Raw genomic sequence first — 13,936 nt, 5'->3', positions numbered from 1 at the left:
TTATATTAATCAGTTTAAGGTTGAATCTAAGCTGGGCAAATAAATTTCCCACCCACTAAAGCTAACATCCTTTAACATTATACTTAAATATTTCAACATTGAAAAGCAACCTGTCATCCTAATTTGAAATGATTAGAATATGAGCGAATAAATTTATATAGATCAAATCATCGGAGCCCATAGAATCTTCACTGGTTATCAGACAATCACAGGATTTATATAACTTCAAAATATATATGTTCTTTGCATATATAGTTAAGTCCGGTTGACAAGCTGATAGAGAACGACTCTGTAATAATGTAACAGTAACAGTCCACAGACGGTGTGTGACTGACCAACAGTAGATGCGTTGAACCCTTTTCAAGGCAACGAATTCGTGTAAATATAGTCGCCATCTTCGAGCTGACGATACCCGTCATTCTCACAATCCTCTGGCCGCGGGTGACGAAGATCTTGATGAGAAGAGAACGAAACACAGCGAACTACCCCTGCACTTTCTTTATGCTGAGCCGCGTTGCCTTGCATCTGCATATTGTAAATAAAATCAGTACTCCCATATCACAATATTGATTCTGGATAAGGATAACAAAGGGTATAAGTAGAATATGATCGTTATCTCATACATTTTGGTGGATTTTCCCAGAGTTTCCCCTCGCCACGACCAATTCTTCGGTCTTTTCTGCAAAACAATGAATCACATTATGCAAATACCCAAATCCAAAATTATATCTTAGCCCTGGAACTTTGAAAGATGGGTTCCCATTATTGTATTATTCACCAAATCACTCTAACTAAAATCTTTTATTTAAAAAAAAAAAACTATCCAAACACTCTAACTAAAATACTTTATTAAAAAACTACTAATCAATAAAAAGGGCTACCTCGTAAAACAAGTCTCGAAGCTGCAGAGTGTTGAGAGACGAAGATGAGCAGGAAGATCAGAGAGACGATGGAAAAAATGGCTGCACGCCCAGAGCTCCCCATATTTGACATTTGAGATAATGATTGAATGAATGAATCAATCAGTGGCTGCTTACTCCCCTTTTATATTTTCAGCGATCCAGAAGTGGATCACATGTGTTGAGTGTACAATTATGAAGAGAGAAACGACAGCATTGATATTGTTTATGGTAAATGCAGCCCAGACAGCGTGCTCTGCTGAGCTGGAAACCACCCGGAAAACGTGACACGTGAATGTGAATATGGTGATAACAGCGCAGACTTCCATCCACTTGTGTCTTATAACTCGAAACTGCAATGCCTTGGTGTGCTCTGGTCGGATTCTCTTCCGGCATGAGGCCACTAAGATACCTTAAATAATTATGAAGGAATAAACTTGCTCAGCAAGTTACATTGAGAGCATCTTTTTCTATGATAAGTTTGGTATTGGTCAGTAGAATAAACTTGCTCAGTAAGTTACATTGATAAGTACTTTTTTTAATTATGAGTAAGTTTGGTATTGTTGACCTATATTATCACCTGAAAAAGTTATCGTACAAACCAAATTTAAAACTCTCTATCTATTGTATATGCATGGCATTAAGGTTGACGGCGGAGAAGATTATTTTTCTAATTTCAAAGAGATTGTCGGACGCGACCGTCCATCGAAAGCCCAACAGAATAGAAGCGCGAAACATCTTGAGACTTGGGTCGTCGTTTTTGCAAGGTCAAATGGGTCAAGAAATTTAGGGTTTGTCAAAGAATGAGGGTGAATACAATCTGCTAAAATTGTTGGACGTACTGATCTCTACCTCCGTGTCCCACGCTGTCTTCAGTTACTTAATATTAATGTTAGAAAAGTGCCCTGAGGCGTCGTATATGCTGCTATGGTGATGGCAGTGTAACTATGGTCGTTTGTTGTGGTTTTATATGGTAGTTGTAGTTTGTATGGTTCATCGGTTAAGTGAAGATGTTAATATATTGTAATGTCATGTTTGTATAGTTGAAATACTTTGTTGTTGAGTGAGATAAGTTGTTATTGTATATGTTGAGTTTGTTGTATGGTTGAGAGAGGGCTGATTGTATGAGAGTAAAGGTTAGTGCAGAGGTTGGTTGAGTCAGTGGTTATGGGATGAAACAGGGTTCATGGTTTGTTGAGTTGAGTCAGGTGGATCCTAGTTTGAAATATTGTGAAACATAGTCCACAAAAAAGCTTGAAGATTGGGGCATTTAGGAAGGCAAGTAGTGGATTGTTGTGACATGGTGTAGCAACATCTTTCAAGTAGAGGCTTGAGAACTTGGGAGTGGTGGCTTATATTCACTTGTGGTTGGAAAGACTTAGATATTGGGGCATCCAATGGGTGGTGGCTTGCAAATTCGTGGGAGTGGTGGCTTCCAGCAAGTGGTGGCTAGCAAAGTTCAAGAAGTGGTGACTTTCGACAGGTAGTGACCTAGAACGAGTGTTACTCCTAAGATCAGCAAGTTGTGGCTTGCACACTGGTGATGGCTAGTGCATATGTAACTATAGATTTTGATTAATGAAAAGAAGACGAAGCAGAGTAAAAGTCGATGGTGGTTTTCTCCCTTTATGTTTCCATCTTACATCTTATGTCTTCATGTGTTGATGTGTTGATTTCATGTGTATTACTGCTTATGGTTTATGGTTGATGATGCTTATTTGTTGATGGTTTGCTTTCATATTTATATGCTATTGGTTAACTAATGCATGATTCAATTAATGTGAAAGAAAAGGCAAAAATTAGTAATCGACGATTCATTACTACAATACTGATTCACCTCGCCCTCTTAATATTATTCACACTTCCAACAATTGGTATCAAAGTAGGGGCTCTTGGTTGTAGTTTAATCACTGGAGAGTAGATTCAAGAACTGTTGGTAAAAATTTGAATATATATATATATATATATATATATATATATATATATATATATATATATATATATATATATATATATATATATATATATAGAATGAATCGTTTAGGAGTATCTGTCCCTGCAAAGTTCTACATATGGCAAGAAAAAGTTAAATCTTAGCTATTGGGTTATGGATCTGATGTTTGGAAACTATTTTGTGAAGGTTGTGGAAAGGATCCTATACCAGCTAAGGTGTTGCAATAGAATGCACAAGAAAGTTGCATTATTTATGAGAATCTCTATAATGTATGTTTGGAGAAAATAACAAATATGAAATCTCCAAAGGAGATTTGAGATAATTTGCAGGTGTTATATGGTAGAAATAGTGGAGAGGTTGAGAATAAGAGTAACAAGAAGAAAAAAAAGGCTTCACAGAAGACATAATCTCAACTAGAAGAGTCGCATCCCCCTAGTGCGAGTTCAAAAAATCATGAGAAGAAATCAAAAAATTAAGAACCAAAGGTATTGTAGCAGAATGGATCCAAAGTATAAATACTAATGAGTTGTTTTTGGGTTATGCTTTGAATGGTTTCGATGATATTCATGTTGAGTTTCCTAGTGAGGATGAGGATGTTGTTAAACTTCTTAGAGCTGAGTATTAGTCTGCAATGATTGTCATTGAAAATTAAATGTTGAAGTTATTAGACTAACAGTTGCCTGTAAAGATCAAGAGAAGTTGGTGTATATCTATATTGCTAAGGAGATTGAGCTTAAAGGATAAATCATCAGCCTCAAGACCCTATTAGAGGAGGCTAGAAGAGTTGAAGAGATTATGGGTAGCGAGAAAAAAAGAGAAGGGGGGTCGAGTTAAACAACTTGAAGATGAAGTTGTCCCATGTCGAGAAAGAAACTTGAAGAAAAGGACAACCAAATGAAGTAGGAGTAGAGCACTAAGGCTTTGGACAATTTTCTAGGCAGCCAAAGATATCTCTTGATAATATTTGGTGTTGGATTTCAAAAGGAAGATTTTAGCATGCAATCACATATAAAGAAGATTGCAGATCATAAAATGCTTGTAGCAGGAAATGGTACAAGCAAGAGAAACAAAAGAGGAAAGCAACAACATATCCATCAATAGCCTAGAAGAGAACCTTGAGGAGCTCTCATGTCAAGAGGATCATTGCCCCTAGGGTTAAATATTGTAGTAGATTTGTTAGATTTCAAAGGAGAAGAAATAATTCATTTGCTCTTTTGATGGATGATGTAGAGTGTTACATCTACCACAAGTTTGGACATATTGCAGCCAATTGCAGAGGCACAACTTTTAGATATGATCATCAATATGGGAAGCCAAGGAGATCAACCAACAAGTATACTAGTTCCTTTAATGGTTGTTGTTTTTCTAGTAACTTGTTTGGCCACAAGGAAGTTGATTGCAAATTTAGCCCGTGTAGGAGATGCATGTTTTATGCAAGGAAAAGATCTAATATGGTTAGCATACAATTTAATCCATTTGCATCATATTTCAGTCATGTGAAGTATTATACATGTGACAAATTTGGCCACATGGCAATAGATTGCATGTTGTTTGGTTCCTCAAGGCAGATATGATAGAATGAGCATATGCCATTCAGAGTAGAACATGGAGAAATATAGAGGACAATGTCCAAGAAAAGAAGAAGCCTAGGACCATATGGAAGAAGAAGGAGCAACAACTCGTGAATTATAAAGATTAGCCCCCTCTACAGTCCATAGTTATTTGATGCATATTCATCATTGACCACAAAAGTACATGAGAGGTGCATAGCCTTAAGGGGAGCATATGGCAGCCTGATGAAGATAGTTGTACAAGTTGTAGCGTAACAACAACATGATGCGATCATGAGCCTAATTGCATATTCAGGTTCATAGGATCAACTTGAGTATTGGATGTATGATTAACTCAAGGGAATTATGCATGGTACTAGGGTTTCATGGCTTGTTTGTCATTTTTAGCTTGTTTTTCTCTCATATGCTTGTAACAACACCATACATTGTATCATGAGTGGAAAAGGCATGAGAATAAGCTATTAATGTACTTGTGATGACATCTTTGGTGAGTCGGTTGAGTAACCCTATCATGAAAACATGTATGAGAGGGAGAGTCTTGTTTTTGTCTACATGCCTTGTAGTGGTTATCTTATTTCATCCATGTAAGTGCACTTTAACACAAGATAGAGCCATGTATTATGCTAATGAAGCCATGTAATTCATTGTACATGATTTTGCCATGTTGTGGGAATCCATGTGGAGTGGCCTCTTGCATATGGAAAGGAGCCAATGGCAACAATAAAATGTTTTCTACAACAGGTTGAAGAAATGTTTTGCAACCCCATAACAATTTTAGGGTGAGCATGTTCAACATGGAGAATAAAATGGTGTTGGCTTAAGGTGTGTTGGTTGGTTGTTGGTACAAAATCCCTTGGTTTTCATGACTATCTTGGGGGATGTTGGTAACCGATCCAATTTCATTAGCAAATCATTTGTTATCAACCTTTCCTATTGGTATAAGCGTGATATTTTAGAGGTCTTAGTATGGTGTGTTCAATGGGGATTTGATGACCCTTTGTCATTGATGTCACAGGGAGAGAGTGACACAGGAACTTGAGCGAGATTGAGACCAATCAATTGTATATGAATGGATTCAGTTTGGTGTTTTTGGCTATAAGTTGGCATCAACACCAAAGGGGGAGAATGTTGGTCGCATGGTGTTGGCATTGATGTCAACCCTGGGACGCCAATCATTAAGCTTAGCATTGATGTCAACCACTGATGGATTATTTTATTTTGGAATTGTCATGATGATGGTTACAAAGGTTCATTGAAGTGTTGCTGAGGTGTCGACAAGCTCTGGAGTTGCTTGGAAAGGTGATGTCACAGTTGCAGCAGATCTGGGTCAAATATCGATACAAATTCCATGACTTACGACATCATCCCCGACACACAGTTGTTCACAGAGTGAGGATTTTATTAACCTCCTTGAGTTCCCACTCTATCCCTGTGATGATCCTCCTTGGGTGCTAGTTCTATCCCAACCATGATGCCTATAGATGAAGAAAAAAATATTACATACTCTAAACAATGGAATTTTCCCATGGTTTCGATTAGAACATTTGATTGACTTGTCTACAATGGGTATTGAATACTTGGTCAATAATTGAAGTGTGAATGCGTTCAATAACTCGGTAATCATGGATCTAGTCATGAATCAATTGATTGTTTTGTTTGGTAACAAGCCAACATGTTGATTAGGTATAGAATGATCATTGAATAAGATGATTTTAAATTTCCTTTATGTTGATTGATCTAAGGTTGGAAATTTGACACTTAAAGGAGATAGTATGTTGTGGTGTGAAAGAGGAAAATACTGAGTGTATGTCTGTAATTTGAATGTGCAAAGACAAAGTGTGTGCGCTCCTAAGTAGCTAGGTATTGATGGTTTTGCATTCACATTATTAGACAATGCAATGAAGAGAAACTAAGTGTCACACCTATATCAAATAGAGAGCCAAGCTATTGGTTAAAGGCATAGGTACCAGTGTGAGTGACAAAGAATTTGTAATGGTTGTTGAAGATGCTTGTGTGCAAGGAGAGGAGTAGTGTTGTTATGGTTGAGTGTACTAAAAAGATCAATGATAGAGGTAGAGCATAAACTTTGCAAAATATATGGTTGAATGTGGTGTTACCTAAGTTGAGCTTGATGACAGAGTTTTGACATGTTTGTATTTGTACGGTTGTTGTTGTTTGATGGAAGAGTGACATGAGGCCTTGTATATGTTGCTATGGTGACAACAATGTAACCATCATTATTTATTATTGGTTATATATGGAAAATGTAGTTTGTATGGTTCATTTGTTGAGTGAAGAGGTCAAGATATTGTAATGTCATGTCTTATGTATGCTGCTATAGAGTTGTCAGAGTTTTCTGCCAAGTGAGAGAGGTTGTTACTACATATGTTGAGCATTGTTTCATGCTGTATTGTTGAGAGAGAGTTTATTGTGTGAGAGAAGAGGCTTTTTGAGTCGGTGTAATATTCAGTTGTTGTGATTGAGCAAGAATGTCTTAGCAGGTCCAATAGGAAAATGGGATGAAATGAGGCCCATGGTTTGTTGCGTTGAGTCAGGTGGATCCTAGTTTGAAATATTGTGAAACATGGTCCACGAGAGAGCTTGAAGGTTGGGGCCTTCAGTGAGGAAAGTAGTGGCTTGTTATGATAGGGTGCAGCAATATCCTTTAGGTAGAGGCCTGAGAACTTGGGAGTGGTTGCTTCCATCCAGTGGTGGTTGGAAAGACTTGGGTATTGGGGCATCTAGCAGGTGGTGGCTTGCAAAGTTTTGGGAGTGTTGGCTTCCAGAAGGTAATGGTATTCAAAGTTCAAGAAGTGGTGGGTTCTGTTAGGTAGTGACCTAGAGCATGTGTTGCTCACAAGATAGGCAAGTTGTGGCTTGCATACTAGTGGTGGACAATGCATATGTAACTGAAGATTTTCATTAATGAAAAGAAGATGGAGAAGAGTAGAAGCACATAATAGTTTTCTCCCTTTGGGTTTCCACCTTACATCCTATGTCTTCATGTGTTGATGTGTTGATTTCATGTGTATTGATGCTTATGGTTTATGGTTGATGATGCTTATGTATTGATGGTTTGATTTCACACTTATATGATGTTTGTTAACTAATGCATGATTCAGTTAATGTGAAAGAGAAGGCATTGCAAATTGGTAGTTGATGATTCATTACTACAATAGTGATTCACCCCCTTAGTATTTTTCATGCTTCCAACAATGTGCCACCTTTTTTTTTGTTCTGGTTAATTGATCACTTTTGATTATGTACCATTATGCATGTGGGTCGCATTGCCATTTTAGGCTAGAGCATCCAATTTTTTTTGGGTTTGGAAGGTTCTTTGTGATTTCTTATTTTTCTTCCTTCATGAGGTGGGGATCTGATCCAGGTGGATGTTGGTGGCCACCCGTCTATTCCACTTGGACCCCCCCTGCTGTCTCATTCAGTTTTTCAATTTTCTTAATTGTAGCACAGTTTACTATTTTTGGCAGTTTTTTCGGGTCCTAAACATCCAAAGCCGTTTTGAGGCCCTAAACAACATTTTTTTTAGGAAAATCAGAGAAAACATGACAATTAAATTAATGTTTTATGATCGAACGTTGTATTCCTCAAATATATATTTCTAATGAGGTATTGTGCGCGTCAAACGAAGATCGTATTCCAAAGTTACGACCCCTGGAAGTTGATCTACCAATTTACCCAAACGGGGCCCATAGTTTTGGATCTTCATATCCTAGGGTTAGGTCTTTGGATGTTTAGGGTTTTCCATTATTTTTCAATAATAAATAGGCCTTCGAGCCTCATTGTAACACAGTTTAGAGGCATGTAGCTACCACATCTCTTCTTAGAGATAAGCTACCATGACCCGAGCTAGTCTTATTCCCATTCTATTTGTAAGCATATTTCAGTATTTGATATTAATGAAATGAAGTGTTATTTCTGCTACATATATGTATTTATGGTTATATATGTAATTTTTTGTGTTCCTATTTAAGTTCGGATCAGTGGTATTCATAGGGGTCTTCTCTTTCTCTGTTTTTCTTTGCATGTCCCCAACAATGTCGGGATATAAGGAGTTAGGGCTCGAACTGGTTGAACCTTTGCAAGTTTAGCCTTGCAAATCCCGACGGCCTCCCATGGCAGAAGAGAAGAAAGAGGAGGGTGCAGGATATCCTTTCAAAATCTTTCTCGAAGAAGCCCTCGAGTGACAGAAGAAAGCGATGATGGAAAATTTTCCTAGATCCTTTAGCGGCTACCCAAAAGTGACACATCTCCTTCCAACAGCTACTCTAGAAGTGCCACACTGTTTAAGGTACAAGTTAACTTTTACATTCCCATATTTGAAGGTCAGATAGATGTGGACATCATAGATAAATGGTTAAATAAGCTAGAATTATATTTTTATGTTCATGATTTCTCCAGCCGGGAAAAAATTACTTTTGTACTTCTCAAAGTTGCCCCCCACATCAAGGACTGGTGGGAAACCTACTATGAGAAGAAGGACGAAAGTACACCCTCACTATTTTCAGCCGCACTCACTTGGAATTCGTTTCGAGACACCATCAAGGAGAAGTACTACCCTTGCGAGAGCTATGAGGATAAATACATAAAGTAGACCACACTGTGACAGGGAAGGGACCAAGAAGTGCCAGATTTTACCAATGTTTTTCATACCCTTTTTATGAAGTTGGGTATCAAGGATTCTAAGCGGCATTTGGTACTCAAGTACCATGGCTATCTACACAAGTACATCCAGGATGAGATGAATTTCCTGGACATCTTCTCACTTGGAATGGTGTACCGATACACTGTCAAAATTGAGTAGAAGTTTAAACAGAAAAAGCGAGACTTTGGATCTCCGAATCAGAAGCAAGGGAAAGGTGCCCCCAAACCACAGAGCAAAGGACAGAGCTAAAACGAGGCGACCCATGATAACTTGATGAAGCCGCAAGAAAATAACAACACCACGAAGACAAAGAAGGACACAGGAAAGTGGTGTGAGTTCCATAAGAGCTCCACTCACAACACTAGTGAGTGTTAGGCCAAGTAGTCACTAGTGGCCGAGCTGAAGGCTTCTGAATCAGATGCATGTTCCGACTCTGAGTCAGAACATGACAAGGGGAATAAAAAAGGGAAGAAAATCATTGATGTGGACCCTAGTGCCACTATGGCCACCGCAAAGATCCAAAAGATTGAGCCTGAAGATCCAGAGAAGGGGGAACTCCTATTCCACTCACAAATATGGGTGAAGGGTTCTCCGTTGTTGTTCATTGTCAATAGCGGGATCCAAAAGAACCTATTTTCAGCATAGGTCGTGAAGCGGCTGGGTCTATCGACTACAACACTTCCGCAACCATACACCATCGGGTGGCTTCACCAAGGATGATATCTCTGCGTCAGCCAGTAGTGTTGCCTTCCCTACAACATCAAGCCCTTTGCTGATGAGGTATTGTATGATGTTTCTCCTCTTGAGGTTTGTGATGTATTATTAGGACAACCATACTTTTGGCCGGCATGTTGTATATGAGTCTAGCCCCCTATGTGTTATTATTTATTTGGGTAGTAAGTTATACAGGATACAGGAGGTAGCCCAGCCTACCGCCATCTCTTTGATATCTGTTAAGAAATGCAGTAAGATCATCTCCCAGATTGGGAAATTTGTCTTCTTTCTGATTCGCTCTCAAAGTAAGGGGAAGATTGTAGCCACATCCATGCCCCCCTGGAATGGTTCCTCCACGCAACAGAAGCAGGTGGATACAGTCGTGGAAGAATACAAGGAGATATTCTCCTCACCCAAAGGGGTACCCTTGCACTATCATGTCAAGCATTCGATCGATCTGACTCCCGGAGCACCTCTACCCAACGAGCCGATATATCGCTGCTTCATTCTGGAAAATGAAGTGATCAAGAGGAAAATCAAGGAGTTGCTGCAAAATCAACACATCCAACGAAGTTCCTTGCCTTATGGTAGCCTAGTTGTACTTGTGTAGAAGAAGGATGGGACCCAGAGGCTCTGCATTGATTATCAAGCACTAAACAAAATCATTGTCAGGAACATGTATCCAATCCCACAGATTGATGACGTTTTGGACCAACTCAAGGGGTCCAAGTATTTCAACAAAATCAATATGAAGTTTGGCTATCACCAGGTTCCAATAAAGCCCATAGATGTATGTAAGGCTGCCTTCAAATCCAAGGAAGGCCTTTTTGAATGGTTGGTTATGCCCTTCGAGTTGAAAAATTCCCCTACTACTTTTATGAGGATAATGGATTACATCTTGTGGCCCTTCACCAACTCATTTGTGGTTGTTTATTTGGATGAAATCCTCATCTTCAACAAGAGTTGAGAAGAATACTTGCAACACATTTGACAAGTCCTTCAAACCCTTCAGGGACACAATTGTGTGCCAACTTGGAGAAAGACACCTTTGGCATGAGCCATATCCAATATTTGGGTTACATCATAGATGAGTGTGGCGTGCATGTGGATCCAACTAAGATCCAAGTCATTCAGGATTGGCCAACCCCAACCACTCTAATGGAGATTTGCAACTTTTTGGGCATTGAATTTTTTATTGGAGGTTCATGTTGGGATTCTCCCATATCACTTGGCCTTTGAATCAGATTACTAAGGGTGGTGAAAAAGAAAATTTTTCCTAGTCTGAGTCCCAACAGAAGGCATTTGTTGAGTTGAAGCATCGTTTTCTCTACACTGGTACTCACACTTCCAGATCTGCAACAACCATTTGAAATTAAAATAGATGCCTCAGACTGTGTTATTGGTGTAATCCTCACAGAGCATGGGCATCCAATGGACTGTCATAGTGAGACACTTTCCGATACAATTCATAAGTACCCCACCTATGATAAAGAGATGCATTCCATCATGCAGGCTTATCGGTAATGGAAGCATTACATTCTGGGGAAGGAGATGGCCATCCACACCAATCAACGACCTCTTCAGTTTATACAGACACAAGGGAAGTTGCAGAACGATCACCATCAGAAGTGATCTACATATCTACAACAATTCCACTTGAACATTAAATACAAAAAGGACAACTCCAATAATGTTGCAGACTGCCTTAGCTGACCCCCAGTTGCAGCACTGACTACTGTTCTCAACTCTTGTGGCCACGAGATCTTTGGATGACCGCAACTATACAAAAATGATCCAGATTTCTCCTCCACATACATGATGGTAGTAGATGAAAATCAAGTTCCTGATTTCCAACTCCAAGACACATTATTATGCTACTTGGGCCACCTTTGTGTTCCTTCAAGCGAGTGTGCCAAGCTGATTTGGGAGGCGCACTACATTCAGGTTGCATGACACTTTGGTGTGGAGAAAACTATGGTTATACTAAAAAAGTACTTTTATTGGCCCAAACTTGTCTGGATGTTGGGAAATATATCAGATCCTGCACTGCTTGCACCATCACCAAGCCAACCATCAAGAAGCAAGGCCTGTACACTCCTTTTCCTACTCCCAGCTAGCCGTTGGAATTCATCCCCATGGACTATATTTTTGGCCTCCCTTCTACCAAGAATGGTAATGAATGTGTATTTATGGTCATGGACAAATTTTCTAAGATGGCTATATTGGCGGCTTGCAAGAAGAGTATCACAATAGAGGAAACTGCCAAACTCTTCTTTGAACGATTATGGGTACATTTTGGGATCCCGTAGAACATTATATCAGATCGGGATAGAAAGTTCCTGAGCACATTTGGGTCAAGACTCTAGACACTATTGGACACCAAGCTCACCAAGTCAATTGCCTTCCATCCCTAGACTAATGACCAGACGAAGGTCGTCAATAGGATGGTAATGTACATACTCCGCATGTACAACTCCAAGAATCCATGAACCTAGGATGAGATTCTTCCCTATGTGCAACATAGTTATAATAGATCTCTCCATAGTTCGACTGCTCGCAGTCCCTTTCAAGTGGGTCTATGATTTCAACCATTATGTCTGATTGATGTTTCCATGCTTCATGCAACTACATAAACAAAATCCACACATGTATTGTTTGAGGTTGATAAAGTGACCAGATTTATTGAACACATCCAACACATCTGCTAGTAGGTTCACGACATCTTGGAGAATTCAAATGCCAAGTACAAGTAGTGACATGATCAACATCGGGTGCCACACAAGTTTCAAGTGGGCGACAAATTTTGGTTACATTTGCAGAAAGAATGCCTTATCAGAGCCCATTGGAAGCTCAGACCACTCTGATATGGTCCTTACACCATCACCAAGGTTGTGGGAGACAATGATTTTGATCTTAGAATTCCCCCATTCCTTGGTATGCACCCAATGTTTAATGTGGACCGCCTTTGAGCATACTTCCCACCATTAGTGGACACATCAGACATTACAGAACAACTCACACAAACAGAGTTAAACCTAGACTACACAGAACAGGCCACAACTGATTGGATTGTGGACACACAAGTCAAGAAAACTCACCAACATAAGATCCAACTATATTGGGTTGTTAAAGCTGACCAACTCCTGCACGAAGGCAAGTGGGTCACCAGGGACTAAGTTCAACAGAAGTTTCCCCATCTCATGGAGGCACTCAACGCAATGGAGATGATTACTTCCTAAGGGGGGAGGACTGATCCAGGTGGATGTTGGTGGCCACTCGCCTATTCCACTTGGACCCCCACCACTACTATTTTAGTTTTCTAGTTTCCTTAATTGTAGCACAATTTACTATTTTTGATAGTTTTTCAGGTCCTAAACTTCCAGAGCTGTTTTGAGGCACTAAACGACATTTTTTGGGAAAACCGGGGCAAACATGGGGCACAAATGGATGTTTTCCACTCAAAAGTTGTAGTCCTCAGATAGATATTTCTAACGATGTATTGTTTGCATCAAAAAAATATCGTATGCCAAAGTTACGACCCTGGGAAGTTGATATACCAATTTACCCAAACGGGGCCCATAGTTTTGGCGATTCATCTCCTAGGGTTAGGTTCTTGGCTGTTTAGGGTTCTCCATTATTTTTAAATAATAAATAGGCATTCAAGACTCATTGTAACATTGTTCATAGGCATGTAGCCACCACATCTCTTCTCAGATATGAGCTACCATTGCCCGAGCTAGTCTTATTCCCATTCTATTTGTAAGCATATTTCAATATTTGATATTAATGAAATGAAGTGTTATTTCTGTTGCATATTTGTACTTATGGTTATATCTGTAATTTGTTGCATTCTTGTTTAAGTTCAGATCAGGATCAAAAGGTTATTATCCTTTTGATTTGCAGACCTACCCCTTTTTAGTTTTTGGGTTATTTTTTCCCTAAGGGTATGTGTTTTGAAAGTGTTCTATCTAGTAACATGATTGGCATCTAAATGTCATGTTTCATAATTTAGAAGTTGGGTCCACTGGAATTTTTTATGTTTCTGTTGAATGTTGTTAAGTAGACATTTACTTAGTTCTATTTTTACACAGATTTGGTGAAGTTAAATAACCCTTTCTCTGTTCTCTCAAGGTCC

At 39.2% G+C, this 13,936-nt stretch overlaps 1 protein-coding gene across 1 annotated transcript; it reads right to left on the bottom strand.

The window, feature by feature from the left end:
- Positions 1–214: 214 nt before the first annotated feature.
- LOC149218153 (uncharacterized) lies at positions 215–1,080 on the bottom strand. Its single transcript, XM_089382350.1, has 3 exons — positions 882–1,080; positions 624–679; positions 215–525 (listed from the first exon to the last, which is right to left on the bottom strand). Exons 1-3 carry the CDS (start codon positions 991–993, stop codon positions 361–363), a joined length of 333 nt encoding a protein of 110 aa, XP_089238476.1. The 5' UTR covers positions 994–1,080; the 3' UTR covers positions 215–360.
- Between the last annotated feature and the right edge of the window lie 12,856 nt (positions 1,081–13,936).

The sequence above is a fragment of the Pinus tabuliformis genome, chromosome Q, assembly GCF_031772625.1.
Source record: "Pinus tabuliformis cultivar Carrire ecotype Pingquan chromosome Q, CPIR1, whole genome shotgun sequence".
Lineage (NCBI taxonomy): Eukaryota > Viridiplantae > Streptophyta > Pinopsida > Pinales > Pinaceae > Pinus > Pinus tabuliformis.
This window is presented reverse-complemented; position numbering and strand designations above follow the sequence as displayed.

What these genes read in the sequence shown, in the direction of transcription:
- LOC149218153 (XM_089382350.1), bottom strand. Translation starts at nt 993, where the DNA reads ATGTCAAATATGGGGAGCTCTGGGCGTGCAGCCATTTTTTCCATCGTC. An exon ending in TTCGAGACTTGTTTTACGAG is followed by an intron (nt 680 to 881) that starts GTAGCCCTTTTT and finishes ATTGTTTTGCAG; the next exon opens with AAAAGACCGAAGAATTGGTC. An exon ending in CTGGGAAAATCCACCAAAAT is followed by an intron (nt 526 to 623) that starts GTATGAGATAAC and finishes TACAATATGCAG; the next exon opens with ATGCAAGGCAACGCGGCTCA.